The sequence below is a fragment of the Oryzias melastigma genome, linkage group LG18 (assembly GCF_002922805.2).
Source record: "Oryzias melastigma strain HK-1 linkage group LG18, ASM292280v2, whole genome shotgun sequence".
NCBI lineage: Eukaryota > Metazoa > Chordata > Actinopteri > Beloniformes > Adrianichthyidae > Oryzias > Oryzias melastigma.
Genome location: NC_050529.1, coordinates 16,946,575 through 16,970,044, shown reverse-complemented (window position 1 = coordinate 16,970,044; position 23,470 = coordinate 16,946,575). Strand labels below are relative to the sequence as shown.

Sequence of the window (23,470 nt, the reverse complement as noted above, 5' to 3'; positions counted from 1 at the left end):
TCTCCTGCCTTAACAAATGACGTGCTGCAGTGCCACCTGGTGGGCGTTGGGAGTAACACATTGTATACTGTGAGAGCACATGACAGACTTTAATTTCTATTTATTGGTGTAAACCTTTTGTTTTCATTGCTTTAATTTGCATGGCTTTATGTTTGAAATGAAGATCCTTCACGTGGGAGATTTTATAGGGTGATTTGCAATGATTAAAAAAAAGTTTTTTATATGTATGTTTTTTTTTGTACATTTCATTTTTTAAGCGAATTAGGGTTATTACATAAAAAAGAAATCCAGAAACCCATTTTTTAAACACTACATTTAATGTTTTGTCTTTTGTTTCCATTTAGAATGCACAAATACATATGTGGAATTATGCAATTGTTTTGTTTTTTCTTATCATGGTTTTTATTTTGTATTCAGATTCTACCATCAAAACTTTCATATTTTTGTTTTAAAATTATCTTGGTGCATTTTTTTCTTTCATCAGTGTTAAAGTCTTTGTACACCAGTTTTCTGTAAAGATAAGAAATAAAAGTATTGTATGTGTCTGGAGTTTGGAACAACCCCATTTTTTGACCATTCGGGTTTCGCCTGCCCGAGTGTCTCCGGAAAATGCCGAGCTGTGACGCCGAGCGGCAGCCGTAGCGACGCTTGTTGGAGTTTATACAAGCGGAGGGAGTAAAATGGCGGACGAGGATATTACGCTTGATGGGAAGCCTCTACACTCGCTTCGAGTTGCGGATTTAAAAGCCGCTTTGGAGCAGAGAAACCTGCCGAAAAGCGGACAGAAAAACACGCTACTGAAGCGACTCAAAGGGGTAAGTTTTTGCTCGGCTTCCGGACGACCGTGTCGAGTCTGTCTAAGTTCAGAAAGAGGCGAGAGACGGGGAGGGGGGTAAACGTTAGAGGCCGTAACGGTGTTTGTGTTCCGAAGCGGGAATACAGAAATTGCTATGCACGCGCTATTTGACGTCAGCAACGATTAAGTGTCATTGACGATGCTTCGGAGCCTCCTTAACGGCGAGTTCGGGTGGAATTAGTGACTGGTCCGGGCTGGACACCGTGTTGCACACAGTTGAACTGTGCACCTGTCAAGCCGAGGCCTAAACTGAGAGTAAGCAAGCCCCCAGCCGCACACGGTGTACAGTACAGGACAGTTCCAGCGAGCGCGAGGCGGCTGTGTGTGGCGGGGGCGCGCTTTTGCCATGTAAACACGCGCTAACGAGCGCCGCTAAAACTACAAATAGACATAAATTTAATTTCTCCCCACACAAATACAAATGTTGTCTTCGATACATAAACAGTCGTTCCTATGCATGAAAAAACAGCTATGACTGCCCCCTTGTGCAATTAAATGTAACAAAACATTTGCCGGGCTTAATGATAAAATTTGTTTTAAAATAAATTATAAAACATATTAACGATTTGTTTGTATCAATTCGTGTTTGTTTATCATTGTAGATATATTTCGATAGTAATCTTGACAATTTTGCAAACTTTATTTTTATTATTTTTTTTAAATTACAATTTTGTTTTGGCCACTTTTTTAAGTGATTCAGCCTTCAATTTTTGTCAGTCGATAAAATCTATTATTTAAAAAAAATATTATGAATTTTATTTGGTTATTAAATACATTTAATGTACATTTCTCATCTGATTTTAACCCCATTGAATATTCTCTAATCTGTACATCTTAACTATTTATATCATTTTATAAGCTTTATTTCCGGTGCTTTCAGTGCCACCTGGGATTTTTGTGCACTGCTGAAAAACTTTAAATTAGGAAAATAACACTAGTATCACTACCAAGTAGTGAAATTATCTGTAGATATGAAAATCTAGAAGATAGAATTTAAAAAAATTAAAATATAAGCTAAAATAATTAACTTAACTGCAAGACTTAAACTGAATGTTATACAGCCAAAAACTGAATATTTTCTTGCTAGTTTAAAGCAAATGGTATGCATATTTGTAGTTCTATGTATCTAATAGTAGTTTATTTTGGTGACATTGACAAAAACTAGTTTCATAATAAGTAAAAACGATTCATTTTAGAATACAATATGAATAAATTGAGAGTACAATCGTATACAAGCTGGCCCTTCTTAATAAATATTCATCAAATCTAAAGCAAGCGCTCATTTTTACAACGTGAATTTATTTGTTAAAATTTAAAAATGCTAAATTGTCAAATATTTAATGTGGCTTCTCTATATTGAGAAGTAATTCTGTTTAATAAAACATATGTACAGTATATATCTTAAGAACACATTTAAATCAAGCAATTTGAGTTTTTTTGTCTTAAGTTTTTCTATTAATATGAATATGGAGCAAAATAATTGACTCATTTCAAAATCAATGTCTTGACTTCCAGAATTTAGTTCCTAACGAGACAGAAAAATTCTTACGATTTTGATAAAAGCTTGTAAAGGTATAGAGCAAATAAATTAATACCAGGGAAATATCTTAAAAATCTAAAACCTTGTTTTCAGATTTTTTATGTATTTAAATTATTTATGTATTTAGGAATTTGAGGCATCCAATTGAACTTTGGAGATGCTAAATAGTAGGGGTGTAAGAAAACATAATTTCAGTGTAATATCGCGATAATTTGTATTGGTTGAAAATACTGCCAAGGTGATATTTAATTATTATTTAAAAGCAAACATGTAGTTCAATCTAACTTTTCCCCCCACTTAAATATTTCTTAAATTACCAAAAGAAAAGCACCATGAAATACAGCTGCAGTGCTTCATGTTCTTATCATTAAATAACATGTATTTTGTCATTTTACTTTTGTAAAAAACAGAATTCATATTTGGATCATTATTAAGTCGTAATAAAAAAAAAACAATGAAATATTGTTTTTATCTTATAGTAATAACTGCTTAATTTCTTTTCTGCCACTTCAAATCATTGTTTCCATCTGGTCCCTGCAGGCTCTCATGTTAGAGAATCTCCAGAAATCCTCCACTTCCACATGTGGATTGCAACCAAACTCTCAGGTAAAATAACATATTTATTAAATGTTTTTTATTTTTTTCTCTCGTAGATCAATTCATTTGTCATTTGTTTCTATTTTTCAAGTGTTTGTTGGTTGTGTTTTGTAGATAGGGGAGGAGATGTGCCAGAACAGCTTCATTAAGCAGTACCTGGCCAAGCAGCAGGAACTCCTTCGTCAAAGACTGGAGAAAGAGGCTCAGCAGGAAATGGATGCTGATGGTATATTTCTTGCAAAGTACATAAAATATATAGGATTGCAAAGTGAAAAATAATAATTAAAACACCTAAAAATGATTCCTCAGACAGTCCAGGCGGAGCGGATGAGGATGACGATCACTCTGAAGACAATGACAGTTCCACCTGCGCCTCTGAGAAGGTGAGAATTGAATTCTGTAAAAATACAGAATTATTCATAAATTGGAATAACTGGGATGCTAAATAACTTTTATTTACTTTGTTAAGTTTAGTATATACTCTTTTATATATAAATAGCTTAAAAGGTGATCGAACTTTAATAAAAAAAAAAGTGTTCTGTAAATTTAAGGACAATATTAATTAATAAATCTCTGTTTCCACCAGCATCAATCCATATTGTCCCAGCGGTTAGCAGCCAAGGCTGTTGAAGAAGAAGCTTTGAAAATAGGTCATGGCTTTAGTCATGCTTTGCATCAGCAGGGGGCCTACGAGGCTCCAGGGGGCAGGCTGCACCGGGCAAACTTTCAGCAGGGCCCTAAGGAACTCCCCTCTCCTTCCCGAGCTGTGGCTTCGCTGTCCGTGCGTGTCCTGGGACAGCCTGACTGCCAGGGAGTAGGCCGACCCCAGGAGAAGGAGGACGCCACGCCAGCCGAGCCCGGATCTGCCCGTCCAAACCTCCACCTCAGTCGGCCTGCCAGGAGTTCAACAGGCAACCGGATCTACGATGACGAGGAGGAGGAGGATGATGATGATGACAGTGATAACGATGACGACTGGGGGCCTTCTCCGAGTGGGGCGCAAAGGGGGAAGAGAGCGCCTCCTCCAGTGGCCCCCAGTGTCCCATTAGTGGCCGCGAGATCCAAACGCAAGCTTCAACCTCCACAGCACATCCCGCCTCCACAGGTGCACCACAGCCCTATGCAGCTGCGCCACCCGACTCCTCCCCCGTCCCCGCCCCCCAATCTGTTCCCCTTACCTGACACTCCCAAACAAAGCCCTCCAGACACAGACCACGAGGAGGGAGAGGACTCTCGACCCGCGCAGAGCAAGGGGGCCATGTCTCTCCCAAATATCGCCACGCAGAGGCAGGATTCTGACTCCAGCTCTCGCTCGAGCAGCCCCGAACCCACGGCGAAGCGCAGACCCGGGCCCCTCTCCCTGCTCGTGCAGAAGATGGAGACGGAGGAGGCCGGCTCGGCCACTGCCATGTCCGAGGAGGCCACGCACTCCGGTGCTCACTGCTCTGGGGAGTCCCCACGGAAGGAGGCGCCAACAAAGGGGGAGCAAGGGAGCAAACAGAAGGGAGAAAGGAACCAACATGAAGAAAAGGAGGAGAAACGACCACAGGACAGCAAAAGCAAGAAAACACAAGAACAGGCATTTCATGAAGAGAAGGAAAGTGACAGAAAACTGCCAGAGGAGGAGAAAAAGGGAGAAAAGGCACAACTAAATAAGCAAATGAAGAAGAAACAGGAAAAAGAAGAAAAAATGGTCGTGATTGAAGCCCAAGACTCCGGTTCCTCCTCAGAGTCTGACTCCAAATCTGATTCCTCCTCACGCTCCTCTTCATCATCATCCTCCTCTCCCTCCAGGGATAAAGCTAAACTTTCCACTCAGTTTAAGGTCAGTTAAACTGTTTTATCAGTCATTCTCATCTTTAATAGAGCCTCATACATTTTATTTTAAACACAATTTTGAACCCTCACTAGCTAAATCAATTATTTATTTGACGTTTTTTTTTATGCCATTTGTTATTTATTTGCAGAAGGAAGACCAGCAAGAAGAAAGAGACGAGGAGAAAAAGACTTATTTAAATAAAGAGAAACATTACCCTCCTAAAAGGTCAGTATTTTTTTCCTATACACAGAAAATCTATATATTATTGATCTCTAAACTCATAATTGAATGCACACTTTGAATTCTTTTCAAAATAAAATTGTTGTAAGGCAATCAACGTCCAAAAGAACATCTTAAAGATACTCTGATGTGTTGTGTTTTTGGTGTTTTTAACATGGTATTGTGGCATATTTTTGATAACGGAGGATATATATAAAAAAATTAAGATTAAAATTCATTTAAAAACCGCCAGAAATGCTTGATTGAAAGCTGTGTTTCTCAGTAGTTAGTGTTTTTATAAGACAAGTAGTTCACTTGAGGTTTTGTGAATTTCAAAGTGGGGACATGACATTTAGACATTTTATTTCCTCACATGAATAATTTGTGGCCACAGTTTAATTTTTGAAGACATGAATTTGCATTTTATAGGTACACAAATTAGCATTTTGTCGGCAAAAAAATTATTTGGTGGTCAAATTAGTGTTTAGTACACACAAATGAGCATTTTTTGGCACAAATTGGCATTTGTAGAGCATACAGGTGAGCATTTTGTAGGCAAAAAGTACTGTTCAGTGCACAAATTAGCATTTTCTGGTCACTGATTGGTAATAGGAATTAATGTTACTAACTTATTTGGTTATTTAGTTACATATTTGAGCACCGTGAAAAGTTGTGTAATTTCAGTTATCTAATCATAGTACTTAGCCCTGCATGGCACAGCCCTTGCTTTAATCACACAACCTGACTCTGTAATTATTTCTATAGAGAAAAATTAAATAATTTGACCCCTTTTCTGGTCGAATCTGAAATATTTCTCAATTTCCGAGTCGCAGAAATGCCATTGCTATCTGTCGAAACATGCTAATAATTCATATTTATGAATGCGCCACGTGAGTTTTGTCAAGCTTTTACTGTGGAAATCTTGGACCGGAAGCTCGTTCAACACTCTGGTCGACTTGTCTGCGCTAGCCAACATGGCCGCCATGCATGCATTGCATCCCTGATCCCGACGCAGTATACCGCTAATTAGAAATTGAAGCTACCGCGCCCGATTTACTTCTTTCTCGTCCGATTTCAATCAACACCCGAGCAAAATATTCTTTAGAAACTGTGTGTCATTTTCTGCGATCCCGGAGGTTCCGTTTCAAGGCCGATCATTATGCTATCCGAAGGCAACAAAAACGGGTAAGACTGAGTCAGGAGGCACTTCAAGGTTTCACGCTGCGAGTTTCACTTTTACGTAAGAAATATCGATCAATCCGAAGGATATAGTGAGGGTTCTCGTTTAGGGTTTGTTCTGGTGTTCGCGGCTGGTTTGCTAGCAGCTCGTGCCTGACGGTGAAACATGTCATCAGTTCACATTGGCCTCATTATGGACGTGCTACATGTTCGTCCATGTGAGGAAGACCGGGGGTGGGGACGTCGGTGAAAGCCTTTTGTTGAGTAAAGGAGCAAGGAAGGTTCTGTTGGGGGAAGGGGATCTCTGGTTTGTCCCCAGATTCCTTCCCCTCTCATCGCCTAAAATAGCTATTAATTCAGGAGAAACAAATGAATAATAAATAATTGAATCAGTTTTCATAAAGTGATTAGAATCACGTGGGATGTGATTGCTCACATTTAGTTTTCTCCTATCTTTTTTTTAAATAGTAAAAATGCATTTTACAACAGATTTCATAGCTTTAATGGACAGCAGGTTTTGACCTTTACGTCTCAGGAGGCCATATTTTATACTATGGGGGGGCGGTGTGGCTGTAACTGGTAATGATCTCTCTGTTGTCAAGGGAGATCATTAAAGCCGGCATCTGTTAGCTGTACAGTGAGTGTGAATGGACCTGCATGGTGTGACATAATTCTGGTCCTGGCACCAGCACTTCATCTTAAAGTCCAATTTGATCCATTTAAACACTTATGTTCATGATAGTTAAGCCCTAACATAAATGCTTACATAATGTCATGGTTTTCTATAGGGATCTTTAGATGTTTAACTGGTTATAGCATTGTGGTGATTTGCTTTTCTGGTTACAGTTTGACTTCTCTGTGCTTCCTCATTCCAGCGTTACATGAATTTAATGCGTTTGATAACTAGAGCAAAGGTCTGTAGGGCTGTACAGAACAGGCTGGCTCTCGTAGATTAAAATTGTGGTTTTTAACTGGTTCTTGTGGGATTTTTTTCTTGTAATGATAGAGGACATACATAAAGAAAATTAAGCATTTCTGAGTATTTCCGCCGTTGGAAAAAGCCTGTAGGTGTGACATAAAAGCTTCTATGGCAAGCCACAAGCTCCCTGCTCGTCTTGAGTCTGATGCATCTGCTTGTAAACAAATAGATCCACGTATTGATTATTTTCCTCGTCTGAGTTGACTCAAAACTGTACAGCAGGATAGCCTGAATGTTACTTGACATTTTTGTAGCACTGGGGGTGTGAAGGGCTGTACGCTAGTCTCATAGTGTTGCACACCTTACTTTCTTTAATGAAAGGATTAGTTTGAAATCACATCAGTCACAGTTATCTGTGCATATCTTGACATATGAGTTAGTTTAAGGAGTGTTTGTGACCGGGGGTGTCAGTTAGCTGGTGAGTTATTTATAACAACTACTCGAGATCACCGTCTGCCGTCTAATTCCTTCAGAGTCTGGCTTCATTTTTCTTGTTTTTTTGGTACATGGCCAATCTTTAGCCATGGTTAGCAAAGAAGCTGCTGTTTAGTTTAGAATTTTTATATTTGAGCAAATAGAGCATAAAGGAGGCTTCTATCTTGCAGCCTTTGCACTTTAAAGGTGCAGCATAGGCCTGCATGATATAAATTCAGAGCTAGTCTCCCAGGTGCAAAATAATTCTTTATGCTGTATGATAGTTTAGCGATGATCCGCTGTGGAACCAAAAAAAGAGGAGTAGCTGTTGTTAGAGACAAACATGGCTCCACTCGCAGTAATATAATGACTTTGCGTGTGTTCATGTTCGTGGTACGTCTGCTTAATACTGTAAATAAAACTTGTTGTTTGGCATTTGCTCAGTGATGCTCGAACACTCAAAATAACGGCGAGCAGAAGTTGACTGCAGAGGAGAGAATAAGGGTGAGTTGGCAGTGTTGAGGCTATAGATGAGTAAAGCTGAACGACATGAAAGTCAGCTTCAAAGACCCACTCCGATGAAATTTGTGTTTTTAAATTAATCTTTTGGAGATTTTCTGAAGGTGGAGGATATATGTGAAGAAAATTCAGCTTAAAATTGCGAGTCACTCACACGCTCCCTGTATCGCTCTAATCTGATGCTTCCACTTATAGACAAATAGATCCATGTACGTCTGTGTTTTCCTCGTCTGAGCTGGAATCTGGTTCAAAACTGTATGGCTGGAAGGCTCCAATATTTGCATTTTTGTGGCACAGCTAATGTTAGGCTGGAGGTGTAAGGGGCTGTAAACAGGGATCTCTCAGGTATGGGTGACAGGAAGAGGGGGAGCAGAGAAAGTCGCTCTGTGCCAACAGTCACGCTCACAATTTAGAGGCAAATTTTTAATGAACCCCTACCGCTTTGCAGAAACTATGTCCTAGAAAACGGCACAGGTTTTTTGATTTTGGCTAAAACGACATAATTTAAAAATCACTGGGAACGCTTTTACAACAGACCAAAAAATGATCGGAGCGGGACATTAATATGTGTGTTGGTTTCTTTGTCTTTGATCACAAGCATGCAGACATATTGTAGTATCAAAAATAATGAAGATTCTGTGTTAATTTTAAGAACAATCTAAATACTAAAGAACTGTTCTTTGCTTCTATACACAATGAAAAAAGATTATTCAGGAAATGAAATTAATATTTGTTGATATCATTAAAAGACATTGCATTTTAGAATAGAACATCTTCACAGGATTGTCTTTTAGCGCAGTGTCCTTCAGACGTTACACTGTTCTAAGACTTTCTAGCAGTGCTTCTGCATCGACTTCCTCTGGAGACGGAACAAATGATCAGACCGTTGTGGAACGGGTGGTTTCATGAAGCGTAGCGAGACGGCAAGAAACCACTGCATGAAAGGGCTTTTTAGGAAGCTTCAATATTCAAAATCACTTTTCACTAGTATTTAATATAAACAAATGGATTTATGCACTGCGTAATTAATGAAAATTATGGCAAAATACCCTGGAATTATGCTTATAATGACTTCAAATGGCCCTACAGCAATACAGATTTTAAATTGATATTGTTCCCATTATCGTGCATCCTCCGGTTTGCTGCTTTCTATGTTTTCATAGAGATGCAGTAATCACACAGTTAGGTGCATGCAGTAACAGATTGCCCTCTTCTCTCAGAGAGGTATCCGAGCCCAGCACAGCTGCCATCACAGAGGTGGAACCAGATTCGGAGAGCTCCACAGCCCAGCAGCCAGCCTCTGGGGCTGAACCTGAGAGTAATGAGAGCCGCCTGGAGGAGGTAAGGTCACTGAAGGGTGTGTGTGTGTTTGTGTGCTTTGGTTCTGTCGCTCTCTAACCTGCATCTGCGCATGTGAAAATCAGCAGTCCAGGTTCTGATTGTTGTAGATTAGAATCTATATTAATCATTTGTTGGTGAAGTAAGGGGCTGAGTTGGGTAAATAGAAGTTCAGATGATCTCTCACACATGGTCACGTTTTGCAGAGTCCTGCTGGTTTAGGGGTTTAGATTTCATATCAGAAGACTCCTCATACATCATTGTCGTAGTCACTGCATTGTCAGCTACTGACCATATTTGTACATTATCATTGACTGCATATGAGAATTGGACAAACTGACTCCTCCCCCTTCGTGTTCCAAACAGGAAGTACCCGCTTGCTCCAAGAAGCCAAAATTCCCATAGACTTCTATTGAGAAATAAACAGCAATTACCGAGTCATATTTGCCCTGATTCCTTTTATTTTAATTTTTCCTTTTTGTGTGTAAGTTATTCAAAACATAAACTGACCAATCAGATGTCTCAATACACGTATGTGGTCTCACAATGAACGTTTGACAGATTCTTCTGAGCAAAGTGGTTTGAACGACGACTCAGACCAATTCTGATCAATCACTGCTTCCTGATGTTCCAATATGGCGACATCCATATCACAAAAAAATGGCGACTGAGTTGACTTCATTTCATTTGACCTGGAAGTTGTGTTTTTACTGGGTGTTGCCACACTCACTTGGTCCAGTTCTCATATGCAAACAATGGTTTTATACATAGAAAACCAAATTACGCTAGAAGTAGTCCCTAAAATATCGTATCTACTGTTTGACATTATCATTCAAATGTAGCCAAACTTAACAGTTACAGTAAACATTTGTCTTATTTAGGAAAGCCACATTTTTCCTTTGAGTTTGTTTGCTATATACGTAATGGACGCTGACTGTATGTAGAGACTCATCAGGGCTTGTTTCTGCTGTTTCCTTTTATCTTTGATTTTTGTTTCCTTTATCTTTCACTCCTCTTCTCTGACTTACTTTTCTGCCTTGCTGTGTCTTTACCCCTGGTCCCCCTTACTTTCCGTCTTTTTGAATACCCATGATGAACGCTTCTCTGTCACTATATATATATTTGGTGTGATTGCTGTTTAAAACCCCATTGATTGCTTTGTTATGAAGGTGCCCATGCCTCTTCCATTGCCCCTATTGGTATCTGCTGCGTACTACTACTACCACCAACAACACCACCAACACCTCTTCCACTCCTCCTACTCCTCCTACGAGTCCTGTCCCAGTATCGCTGGTACCTGATTTAAGTCCAGAGTCTGGAACCACTCCCTCTGGACGAGCCTGCGCTGCCATGGCTCCTGTTTTATCCTCCCATGACAAATGTTGAGGTAGCAAAGAACTGGAGCTGCCAACACATGGCCACTAGCAGCTGAGGAAACCATGGCAACTACAGCCGTTCACAGTTGTCATGGTGACCTAGCTGCAGGAATCTGAAGCCTGTCGTCTGCTCTAAACCGGGCTGGACTCACCTGCGCTGTGTGGCGATGAGCAAAGGGGTTTCTGCCTCTCATCCACACTCAAAGGATCAGATTCACACAACTTCAGCTCCAGTTGTTTCCGTAGCTCCCTGCTGCCCTCTGCCTGTGCAGTGGAGGAAAGACTTTGGCCGGAGGACTGCTGCTCTACCTTACAGAGAAGTCACAACTACTGGATGTACACAAACTTCTGATCTAGAAGCACAGTGCAGAGCAGCAGCTGATCAGGATTGGACTGTTTTCTTGGAGAGCTGCGCAAGACTGATGTGGGACTTTACTGTCAACGTGGACCGATTGGATTATTTAAATTATAAGACACAGTCGTGCTCTGCATTGACAAACCAGTCGGATGCAATTCAAAGATGATGGACTATGGCTGTGATGTGGACAGACTTCAAAAGGACATTTTGCAAAAGATGCTGCAATACAGCCATGAATAACGCTGCTCCCTTGTTTTGATTTAGGATTTTTCTGTTAATCTGGATCTACTTCAGTTGTTTTCAGATTTTTGGGGTGTTTTTTTTTGTGCACCCACAACCTCAACATCCTGCAAGATTTAACCAAAGAGGTGCAATAGTCAGCAATGACTAAAGCTTTCATCTTTTTGCCACCTTTTAAATTGTTGTTACAGAAAAAACGTCTTTTGGTTTTAAAGGCCATACATTTCACCCCTTGGATCATGAACTGTACAACCCATTGGACACTTTTCATCTTGGCACTTCAGACTTTTGGAAGTATCTCAAAGACTTGAAGGACTCTAAATAAATTCAGGAATATGGACAATTGTTGCATCAAGCTTCATACCACCCCCCCTTCCCTTTAACCCACGAAAGGATACATCACATATCATGGACTCTAACAACGTAAACGCCATTTCCCCGCCCACTTCAGAATCCAACAACTAGAGACTGCAATGTGGTTCTGTTGTCAGCATTACGCCAAGAAAAGTCCTTCCTGCCCTGACCAAGAAAAAAACTCCCATCTGCTGATAAGTTCCTGCCTGGTGGTTTATCTGCACATTCAAATCCAGCCCCGCCCTCACACCTCTGCCTCCTCTGATTGGATCCTTGTTGCCTAGATACAGTACACACTGTCGTGCGGCTGGGCCATAGTCAAACCAGTAAGGAATCAGGTGTTCAATGGTACCAGGAAATTACTTGTCATTGTTTCTCTATTTAAAAATGCTTAATATTTTTTAAAAGAAACCAACATTTTTTATAGTATTATTTTTTTTGCAATTTAGTGAGAATTTTGAGCTGCCATTTTTAAAATTTCAGCTTACTACTTTATAAAACTGAACCTTAAAGTGTTTAGCATACATTTAAAAATATACTGTGGATATTTTGGGGGATTTTAAACCTTAAAACGTTTTTTTTTACAGAGAATTTACAGCTTTAGCATTACCTTCTCCACCTCCACTTTAACTACCATTAAATGGTTTTATTTTAGGACTTTATGAAGTCAATTCCTGTCTTTTTATTTACCAACATTAGGACTGCATCAATGTCAAATTACTTTAGAGTTACATACAATCTAAATATATCGATGCACTCTTTGAGTTACCTAAAGCGTTCTCTAATTCTGTGTTAGAATCTAGAAGTGTATTAGCCTTTACAGTCAGAGAAAATCCCCAAATTGGTGTAGAGGTGGAGGACTAAAACTCTGTTTTTAGTCCGAATAAACCTGTTGGAGTCTCCAGACTTTAGTTGCTCCAGCTCCCCCCTCATCCCCATGTCCCCCTCAGCTGTTCCAGTTTCGCGTCCTGTCTGTTGTTGCCTGTTTGGATCCGGTCTTTTGGTTCTCATCTTGTCCCCACACCCCTGGGGTTTTTGTATGTTCTTTCTGTCTCCTCTATTTTCAGGGCAACACTCCGAAGGCTTTCGCTGCCCGCAAGATTTCCCTGTCCAGTAAGTGACACCGGAACAAAGAACACACTTGAAATGCTTTTGAGTTGTATATAAAATAAAAAATGTGTTTGAAAATCACCAAATTGAAGATGTACCTTTTGAACTTTTGTACTTTTTGTTGGACATTTAGCTTAGCATGCTAAGTGATGCCTTCAGGAACTCCTGGATCTTTTCTGCTCTGATGTTGGAGTAGATTTCCTCTGAACATCTGCAGTTATTTTTGAAATCTTTCAGCTTCTGAACTTATCCCACTTCTATCAATCAACACACAGTTCTCTAGAACTATTGCTTCTGTGTGTTTGTAAGCTAACAGAGTCAGAGTTTGATCAAAAAATGTCTATTAAAGGTGATGAAGCATGAGTTCCTCTGCTGGAGCTGCATGTGCTACTGAGTTTGCATGCTCATTCTGGATTTAGATTATAGCAGATTAAAGGCCTTGTATCACTTGGGTGGATGCACCTGCATGTTAACAAATATAAAACAAAAGCGCCCAGGAACAAGGATTCACCCTAAAAACTAAATTGAGTTCAAAATAAATAAAAAATCTTAAGTTGCATGTATATTTTTTGAGCTTCAATATTTTTTATTGTACTGCTCAGAATCCTCCTTTCTCAATAATTATATGTCATATTTTTTTAAACTTATGCTAAGAGATGATAGTTAAATAATTCCTCTTCACTACAGTGAGCAAGATCAAATTTTCAGAGGATAAACTTTCTTTTTCTGCTCCTGCAGGCACCAAGTCATCCCCAGCAAACACAGAAGGAGGCGCAGGAGATTCCGACACAGGGGGTGCAGCGGGGAGGAAGAGGCGATGGGGCTCCAGCACGGCCGTCACGGCGAAGAAACCATCGATCAGCATAACCACCGACTCTCTGAAGGTACTGACACCAACACAGGGAAGATGGATTTGTGTTTCATGATGTGCTCACACACTGCTGTGTTTCAAACTGGAAGGTTTTGAAGTTTTATGGTATCCCTCGGTTTGAATTTAAATGTGTGTGGTTGTGTGTCTCTGTGTTGCCCTGTGATGGACTAGCAAACCGTCCAGGATGTACCCCGCCTGGCATTGGCTGGGATAGGCTCCAGCAACCCTGTGACCCCAAAAGGGATTAGGAGGGTTCAGAAAATAGATGGATGAGGGCTTAAGTTTTATTAAAAAAATCCTGATGATATTCACCCTTGGTTGTAACACACTTCTGTTTAACAACTATATGCTTCAATTAAAACAATGATTTAAAAAAAGTAACACTTTTAATCGATAAAATTGTTGCTTATCCTTACAAAACAATAATTGTTGTCGTTCTTCTTTTTTGTCTCTTTTAGTCTTTGATTCCAGACATTAAAGTGAATCAGGATGCAGTTGTAGACCTTCACCCAGATGAGCTGCAGTTATCCGGGGATGAAGAAAACATGGACGCCAACCGCAGTGACCCAGACAACGGCCTTAAGATCCGCCGCACCGTCACACAGGTGAGTGAAAACGCGTCGGTGCTGCAGGTGTAATACAAAATACAAGCTTTTCTTAATGTTTTAGTCTGACTGAAGTATTCTATTTCCCCTTCAAGGTTATACCAAATGACCGTCAGGAGAACGGACAGACGAATGAGGAGGAGGAGGAAGAGGTGGAGAAAAAGGAGAGGGAAATCCAACGCAGACCCTCCAGAGAGACGAGAGAAAACAGTCATTCTGAGGAAGTGGTGGAAACTCGGATATCTGTGAAGCTCGAGGAAGAAACAAAAAAAGGTCGGCTGGAAGGCCATGATTAGAAACTCTGCAGGTTTGTCTTCATCTTCATTCCATCTTGCTGACTTCCTCTCTCCTTCCAGTTACTCCTAGCGATAATCTGGTGCGCCGCTCCATAAGTCAGCAGAAGTCTGGCGTCTCGGTGACAATCGACGACCCCGTTCGCACAGCGAGGCAGCCCTCGCCTCCTCGAGGAAAAGTGTCTAACATCATCCACGTCACAAACTTAGTAAGTTAAGGATCATTTTTGGGAAGATAAAGGTGAAATGACCTGATATGTTCTGATGCAATCGCAAGTTTCTGACTCGATCGGAATTGGGTGTTGCATCCCAATTAGGGATTGGATTTTTTTTGTTTAATATTATGATCAACACTATATATGATTGAAGTTTAATATTACAGATAAATGCTCCACTTGCTATAAAGTGCAGCAGAATACTGTACTAGTTTGAGCAGGAAGCACTCAAAAACAATTCGGTAAACGTAGCAAGATTTTTACAGATTTAGACTTCCAAGCTCAATAATTCTTATAATAAACATTTGAAAGTGATAGCATTGGTTTTTTTTAACTCAAACAATGACTTGCAAAGTTGTTTCAACAGAAAAAAGTTCAGAATTTAGTTTATTTTTAATGAAAACCAACAGAGAGATTGCTGCCAAGACACCTTCTACAAAGTGCACGTTAACCAGGAAAAAGTGATCCAAAAAAACCTCAATAATCCTTTAGGAACAACCAACACTAATAAATGGTTGCAGTAATCTGACCTAGATGAATATTCATCATATTCATGCTACAGCAACTATTTTAAAAGTCAGTACTGTTTAAAAAAAAAAAAAAAAAAGAAAAGCGGTGATATGAATCACAAATGATAAGAACGTTAAATAGTTCTGGGAATACTAAAACTACAGTTACCAAACTTTCTCACATGACTAATTATCACCTATTTTTACTAGTATTTTATTCTAGTTGATTTTCGATTGATTGTTTAAACTATTTCACAGAAATGCTCTGTTTAAATATTCAATTATAGAAGAAGGTAAACCTGGATTTGTTTTTAACATTTGTTAACTTTTTTTATAAAAGCATCAGATCCACACTCTATCTACAGATGCTTAAAATAAATCAAATTGATCAGAGCCAAATAAAGCAGACTTACTAATAACTAAATGCTCCTATCAGCCATAAAGGGGAAACTTCAACTTTTATCCTGTAGGGGGCACTAGAGGATAGATTTTCATTATTTTTCACTAATAAACTTTACAGAATTTAAGTTTTGGGTTCTGTAATGTCTCTAAAATCATTTTAAAAATTTTAAACGTTCTGGATTTACATCCTTTAAAGGTTAAAATATCCATCTGACGGAGTATAATGAGTTAAATGATTTTATTCTTCTCAGCTCATCGTCTAACCGGTATAACATTTTAACTATTCACTTGTTTTTCTTTGCCTCCCAGTGTGTTTTTTTTCTGCTTAGTCCTACATTCTACTGCGTTTCGTTTATGGTTGTCTTTTCTTATCTTTGAGGTTCGACCCTTCACCCTGCTCCAGCTGAAAGAGCTGCTGAACCGGACAGGCACCATCGTGGAAGAGGGCTTTTGGATTGACAAAATAAAGTCTCACTGCTATGTCACAGTAAATAACCTCTTCAACTTTTTACGTTTATATAGAAGCAGAGGAATGCAAACGAGGAGCGTGTAGCGTCTGTCAATAATATATAGATTTATTTACCAAACATTTATTAATAAATTGATAAGAGTTGTTTTCTTTTGCGCAGACTTTATTTCTCCAATGATGAATGTGCAGAAAATGATTTGTTAATTTGGCTAAAATTTTCATCTCTTCTGAAGTTTTCTTTTGTTTTTTTGTGGATTTCTAACTTTGATCTCGTTCTCGCAGTACTCTGCAACCGAGGAGGCAGTCGCCACCAGAGAGGCTCTTCATGGGGTCAAGTGGCCTCAGAGTAACCCCAAGGTCCTTCGGGTGGACTTCTGTGAGCAGGACGAGGTAACAAACAAAAATACCAACAAATTCATATTTTTTAAATAATACATTTTTTATATAAAATACTGATCTATTTCAACCTTTTTTTTAGTGAAGATGATCTATTTTCTTGAAGTATATATATTGAAATGATCAAATCTTGATTCTTTGCATCCAAGAATAAAATAAATAAAATTATAGACATTTAAACTGTAATTAAATCAATTGCAACTAATTGTGTTTTATGTTGGAGCTGGTTCTTGTGTTTGATGAATCAAACTTTTTTTCCTACAGTTGGACTTTCACAAAGGTGTCGTGAAACCAGAAAAAGTAGAGGAGCCCGTCATCCAGCCGGTCGCACCTCCGATCAAGCCGCCCCCCCTGATGCCCGAGCACGCCAGGGAGCGCGACCGGGACAAAGAGCGGGAGCGCGACCGAGGAGTTCGGGATCTCTGGGCGGAGCGGCAGAGGGAGATGGAGCGCCGGGAACGGGCACGGGGCGAGCGGGAGTGGGACCGCGACAAAATCCGGGAATTCGCGAGACCGGGCGAGGAGGGGAGGCGATCGAGATCCCGAGATAGAGAGAGGAGGAGGAGGGAGAGAGCCAAGAGCAAAGAGAGGAAGTCTGAGAAGAAGGGTATGTGGTTACAAAGTAAAAAAAACAGCCGAGGACATCCTCTACCGCCTAATGGTTTTATTCTCCTGATAGAGAACTTAAGAATTATGACTTTTCTAGCTTTTTCTTTGCTATTTCATACATTTACAGGGGAGGAAATATGTTTTTGAGCCCTCTTAGTTGAAAACACGTGTACTTAGTGGCAAAAAGCAGAAGGTCAGAGGTTTCTTGATCAAGTTTCTGCTCCTATTAGGAGGAATTTTGCTCCACTCTTCTTTGGAAATGACTTCTAAATCATTAAGATTTTGTAGCCGTTGCTTAGCAACTCTCCATAGGTTTTTCTATATGATTGAGGGTCCAGAGACTGTCTGGACCTCTCCATTACCCTAAAATGCCTTTAACCATTAGTTTGTATTGATTGGATTTTGTGAAATCAGTGACGTCATATCCAGCTTTTGGAAAAACGAAAGAAAAGTAGTGAGCATCGTGTCTGAATTGCCTTTAAAATCCATGAATAGTGAAAACCAATGAATAGTGGTGCATAATGTTGCTGTGTTTGACTCCTGTCTCTGTCCTGGCAGATAAAGCAGATGAACCTCCAGCTAAAATGCTTGATGACTTGTTCCTCAAGACCAAAGCAGCTCCATGTATATACTGGCTCCCCCTCACCGAGGAGCAGGTCAGTCACACATCCACCGTTTGATTTGTACGGACTGATCTGTGGAAGCTTACCCATGTTTGTCTCACTAGGTAGCGCAGCGCCTTTTAGATCGCTCCGAGCGGCAGAAGGAGCGCGAGCGAAAGCGCAAGGAGCTGGAGGAGGCGGAGGACAAGAAGCGCGAGGAGGAGAAAAAGGAGAGGCTGAAAAGCCGGGAGAAGGACGGCGGCACCGCCGCGGGCGCCGGGACAGCCAAGCGAGCGGTCGAAGGCGAGCGCGTCCGAGACAAAGAGGGAGAAAAGCGCCGGGACAGCAGCCACCGGTCCCGACGGCCTTCCCCGGGCGCTGGCAGCGGGCGCCGGTCACGTAGTCGTAGCAACCCCAGAGACAGACGCCGCTGAGGGGGGGCGGGACCTGCAGGAAACGCCGCAGAAAAACAGGAGGCAAAACTGGGGAGTCTCCAAAGGGAGGCGTTCCTATTCATCCGGCGCCTCCAAACACGCCCTGCTTTCATCTGTCCGCATCGTCTTCCACACACTTCTGTCATTTCCCGCCTCTTTTTCACGTCCACAAAACCGCTCGGGAAATGTCGGATCCTCCAAGTGAAATCCTTTCCTCTGTGGACCCGTTTTCCTCCGTCTGTAATGCTGGTAATTGTCCTTCATTGAAGTAGCTAAGGGTAGTAGTTTTCTGCCTTCGGTTTTTTTCCCGTTTTGTTCCACCGAGGTTTTGAGGACGCTTAATTTTAGTTCTGTGGCTCCGCAGTTCCTTCCTCCTCTCCTGCCCTGTAATAAAAGCAGTCCAAAATAGATCCCCGAATATGACCTCACATATTTTCAAGGGTCCGTTTCAGCGGCGCCATTTCCAGCAACAGGACTTTTATACCAACATCCAAATTTAACTGAAATCCTCTGTCAAAGTCGGTCGTTATTTGATATTTTCATGAGTTTTTTTTTTTTTTTTTAAGGGGTAAGATCCCTTTATTGCAGGAGGTGAGTGAAGCCTCATCTTAATCCCAACACAAGAAAAAAAGTCTGTGTCACCGCTTTTCTCGATCAGGACGGGAAATTCTCCTCTGCACTGAGGTTTCCTTTTGGAAACGCCAGAAACTAAAAAATAGAGTAGGAAATGGATCTAATAGAGTAACGGTTGTGATTTTACTATTTTTAATTTTTTTTTTTTAGTTGATAAGTTTGATGTTTTTCTTCCCTCCAAGAAGTGCTGAATGTACCAAGAATATAAGAAATTAATAAATTGGTTTATCACATTGCTTGACTTCATTTCTTTAAGAAAAAAAAAAAGTTTGAGCACAAATATTTATTAAGACATTGAAATTACAGCAATGTTTACCCCATATTGTCAACTGTTAAGAAATCTTACAGTAAAGTCCAATTTAAGTGCAAAATGTTTGCTAAAAATATTAATATTTACACAAAACGTATTTTTCTTTTACAGCAAGCAGTAGCCTTATTGGGGTTAAAAAAGAAGCAGTAGTTTTCCCTTTTTTAAATTATAGTACAGCAGGCAGCATTACTGACTGATCCAAAAACGACAGCAGTTTGATTTTGAAAATTAATAAAAAATAATATATTAGGAGCAGCTTCTTGGAAAGCGGACCAGTTTGATCAGTGTGGGGGAATGTTCTGCGTGGCGCACACTCTGCTCATGTGACAGGAGTGGCAGAGGAGATGAGAGTCCAGAGGGAAGCACTGCGCTCCGGGCTTATCGGAGAGCTGCTTACCACACTCCTGAGGAAAGAAGGGAAGAAAAAAAACTGATAAGCAAAAGGAATGCAAGCGGAGGAAGTGAGGTCCAACTGAAGTCGCAATCTGCAAGTTTGAGTCGCGGTAAAACGGGCAGCGTTTGTGGACTCACCTCGCAGTGGTAGCACTCAAAGTGGTAGTCCTTGTTCATGGAGACGACCCTGAGGATCTCCTCACTGCCCTGAGACACAAAACAGCCAGAGGTCAGCCATCTGACTCAGCACTATTTGACAATAACCCCCTTTAAATCCATGAAGCGACTTGTTGACAGAAGTTTGGAGAATCGCAACTTTTGTGTGTGTGTGTGTGTGCAAAGAATCAGCAAATATCAAAATTTACTTTAAAAAAAAGAGTTATTTTACAACAATAAAATGGAGATAACTTCATAAAAAAAGAAAAATAGCAACAATTTAGCCCACATTTGTACTGAAATCCTTCTCACCTCAGTAGGTAGGATGGGTTGTAAACAAGCAGCACACTTCGGAGCAAAAGTCCTACATGGAAACAGGGGACACTTGTTTGTTGTGGAAACCATCTATTTCAAAATAGAAGTAGCGCGTTATCTCGAAACCACACAGTAAATCTCACTTGTTGTAGTCCGCAACACAATATATGTTGCTGTGCTGGTCCACCGTGAAAGGCACCCCGTCCAGAGCCTTGGAGCACACCACACAGCGGAAGCAGCCGGGATGGTACGAGTTCCCCAGAGCCTGCAGGATCTGAGGAGAAATGCCAGTAATTACACGTTTCTCCTGCTAAACCGCGAGCTTTAAGAGCTAAAATGATGAATGTGCATGAAGGATGCACACGTCGACCAACGTCTGCAGCTTACTTTTTCAGACTTTTAGAAGCCTACTTGCTCTGTGCCAACAGGAATTAGCAATTAACTACTGTTGAAAATTTGTCCTAGAAAACGAGATGTTTTTGGATTTCGGCTAAAAACGGCATAATCATAAGTAAAAAAACTACTGGGAGTGATCATAGTGGGTCTTTAAGCTGCCATGTCTACTTTTTTTTTTAATCAAGGTGATCATCAAAATTGTTCTTTGTTTTCTGGATTCACTGCTTCTGAAAGCTGTACTGCTCACAGTAGGGGTGTGTCGGCGAGAGTCTGGCGATATGTATCGTGATACGTGTATCAATATGTCCCAAAATTGTACAATTAAAAATTTTTCACTTTTTTCTTAAGAGTAATACTAAGAAAAAAAACTCATTATTAATGGGTCTTTTGTTGTAATAAAATGGTAAAATTGACTTTAATTTAATGATCAAAACATTAAGCACTGCAACTGTATCTCTTATACAAGTTGCTTTTACCCACATATTTAAGGTGCTTTTCCTTTAAGAAAATTAAGAAATATTAGTTTTGAAGGAAAGTCAACATTGACTGATTTCCACAACAAAATATTTTTCAGGATAGAAAAAAAAAAAAACAGAATTAACTAGATATATAGCATTACATGCGATAATGCTAGTGCGATTGCTCAAAGTGCTGAAGTCGATAGCTGAAAATATAACACAATATTAAATTATATTAGATAAATGCCAAATTAGCCTGGAAAAATGTCTAATTTTCCTCAAACAGCTAGCATAATGTTAAAATATTAGCTTAACTCCAAATGAACTTAAAGAAACTTTAAAAAATCTCTAAATTAGCCGAAACAGCGGATATAATGCTAAAATATTAGCTAAACTAAAATTATCCTAACTTTTCTTTTAAAATGTCTAATCTTGCCAACAGCTAGCATGATGCTAAAATATAAGCTAATCTTCAAATTAGCCTAAAAACTGTAAAAACATCTAATTTTGACAATATTTTATAAAATACCGCCAATATCAAATATTGGCAAAATTAGACATTTTTTACAATTTTTAGCATATTGCTAAAATATTAGCTAACCTCCAAATTAGCCTAAAAAACTGAAAAAAAATGTCTAAATTAACCAAAACAGCTAGCATAATGCTAAAATGTTAGCTAAACTCCAAGTTATCCTAAAAAAAATGGAAAATGTCTAATTTTTTCTTTGAAGCATTTACACAATAAAGTTCTATAAAGTATGACTGAAACAGACTAAATATTTAACACAAGCTAATTATCCCAAACTCTTGTTGTCTTAGAGGCTCAATGTGCTGATTTAGGTGGAAAACAAAACTAAGAGACGCACGCTCATAAATAATAAATTAAATATCATCTAGTCCGCACTTTAAATCGATACAAGTATCGCCAAATGAAATATCGTGATATATCACTGAATCGACCCCCCCAGCTCACAGCTCCCTGTCATGACCGGTAACAATGTGAGAACCATAAAGGTGAGAGCGAATGAGCTGAGGGGAAGTGTCACATTCTCTGGGACTCATAAAACAAAAAATAAATAAAGTAATCAACCAGCTGCTAGATTAAATAAATCTACAGGGTTCAACAGCAAACTGTGGAGCGATAAACATCTGTAGCTTCAGTGTTTTTAGTCCTAAATCCTGTGGATTGAAGATAAACAGACTTCTATTTATACCCCGAGACTGATGTGGTTCATATATGGTAAAAATGACTTCTTTATTTATCAAAAAAACTAAAACAAACACTCCGGGGAAAACTCCGCCATGGGAAACCGACAAAGAAAGAATTCCTCCATGTTTAAGAGAACGTGGGAAGCAGTTAAGGTGGTGACTGAGAATGACCAAAGAGCGGGGGATTAGGGCAGGAATGTTGTGCGCTGGCATGTGTGTGTTGCAAAGTGTTTGCACTGCAACCCGACGCAGACCTCACCTGCTCCAGAATGAGGTGGCCACACACAGTACACTTCTCCGCAGCTGCCTGGAACCCTGAAAACTGTAATTAAGCAGAGAGAATTACAAACGTACACACGCCTGTGCCCAAACGCGCCTTGACCTGGGCTCTTACCATGTAATCCTCTTTACAGTACACAGAGCCGTTGACGTTGTAGAAGTCCTTGTTTCTCAGGGTGCGTCCTGCGGGAGGCCAGGAGAGGACGTTTTTGATGGTTACAAAAGGTATTTGGGAAAGGCGGGGCAGCATTGGGCAAATACTTTGGAGCATCATCATTGTGTTTGGAGGGTGGGAGTACTGACCACAGGACACGCAGGTGAAGCAGCGGGTGTGATAGAGGTTCTCCAGAGCCTGGCAGGCGTTATCCGCCCCGTACACGCCTTTCCCACATTTAACGCAGGTTCCTGTGGAAACAAACGTGCATTTAGCGGAGCCGTCGCTCGGCGTCTCGTCCTGCGCTTTGTTTACGACACATTCCTTAAGGATGTGTCTGAAATCCAACTCCACGCAAAGTGTCAACACTTGTAAATCCTCTCGTTCGCACCACCTAGGGGATTTTCACACAGTTGAGAAAGCCTGCTCCCCGTGCCCGTCTGCTCGCTCCCCAACTCAGGTGTCTGCGGTTATTAAAGGGGAACTCCAGCGGATCCGACTGTTGGCAGCCGCTCGGAGCTTAGGCATGCCGTTTAAATGTCGCTCAAAGCCATATTTACAGCAATGAGGAGATTTGGAGTGATAGCAGCGTTTCCTCACATCAGCCGCCCTTTTTTTCCGCTGCCTTTCGATGTTTGCTTTTTCTCCCAGTCAGCAAAGCCAAACAGGTCAAACTGATTTTTAGGCAATCTGAGTGGAAAACACTATCCAGGTCAAAACGGATCAAAGAGTGCTGCTATCGGAAGAATTCTTGTTGGTTTTTTTTCTTGGAAAGGGACGGTTTCCTCCCCTCCTGCTAAGTTCCACAGGCGGCATGCTGAATGTAAAGTAGGAAATGCAGAACGTCACTCTGTCTGTGATCTA

General features: G+C 40.4%; 2 protein-coding genes across 2 annotated transcripts in view; one reads left to right on the top strand and one right to left on the bottom strand.

The window, feature by feature from the left end:
- Positions 1-646: 646 nt before the first annotated feature.
- Positions 647-19,169, top strand: acin1b (apoptotic chromatin condensation inducer 1b). The gene is made up of 17 exons (XM_024287954.2): positions 647-815; positions 2,937-3,002; positions 3,108-3,219; positions 3,303-3,376; positions 3,580-4,818; positions 4,961-5,037; positions 9,343-9,463; positions 12,856-12,901; positions 13,637-13,782; positions 14,228-14,374; positions 14,470-14,647; positions 14,731-14,876; positions 16,173-16,280; positions 16,545-16,652; positions 16,923-17,265; positions 17,826-17,923; positions 17,995-19,169. Exons 1-17 carry the CDS (start codon positions 681-683, stop codon positions 18,301-18,303), a joined length of 3,453 nt encoding a protein of 1,150 aa, XP_024143722.1. The 5' UTR covers positions 647-680; the 3' UTR covers positions 18,304-19,169.
- Positions 19,170-19,204: 35 nt separating this feature from the next.
- Positions 19,205-23,470, bottom strand: part of ajuba (ajuba LIM protein) — an 8,441-nt gene continuing 4,175 nt past the window's right edge. The window contains exons 2-8 of the mRNA XM_024287958.2: positions 22,756-22,857; positions 22,568-22,635; positions 22,433-22,495; positions 20,254-20,384; positions 20,108-20,159; positions 19,778-19,846; positions 19,205-19,650 (exon numbers count right to left, since the gene is read on the bottom strand). Coding sequence (XP_024143726.1) covers positions 19,528-19,650; positions 19,778-19,846; positions 20,108-20,159; positions 20,254-20,384; positions 22,433-22,495; positions 22,568-22,635; positions 22,756-22,857 — 608 coding nt within the window. The 3' untranslated portion in view covers positions 19,205-19,527. The remainder of the gene's footprint in view (positions 19,651-19,777; positions 19,847-20,107; positions 20,160-20,253; positions 20,385-22,432; positions 22,496-22,567; positions 22,636-22,755; positions 22,858-23,470) is intronic.

What these genes read in the sequence shown, in the direction of transcription:
- acin1b (XM_024287954.2), top strand. Translation starts at nt 681, where the DNA reads ATGGCGGACGAGGATATTACGCTTGATGGGAAGCCTCTACACTCGCTT. An exon ending in ATGAGAGCCGCCTGGAGGAG is followed by an intron (nt 9,464 to 12,855) that starts GTAAGGTCACTG and finishes CTCTATTTTCAG; the next exon opens with GGCAACACTCCGAAGGCTTT. An exon ending in TCCCCCTCACCGAGGAGCAG is followed by an intron (nt 17,924 to 17,994) that starts GTCAGTCACACA and finishes TTGTCTCACTAG; the next exon opens with GTAGCGCAGCGCCTTTTAGA.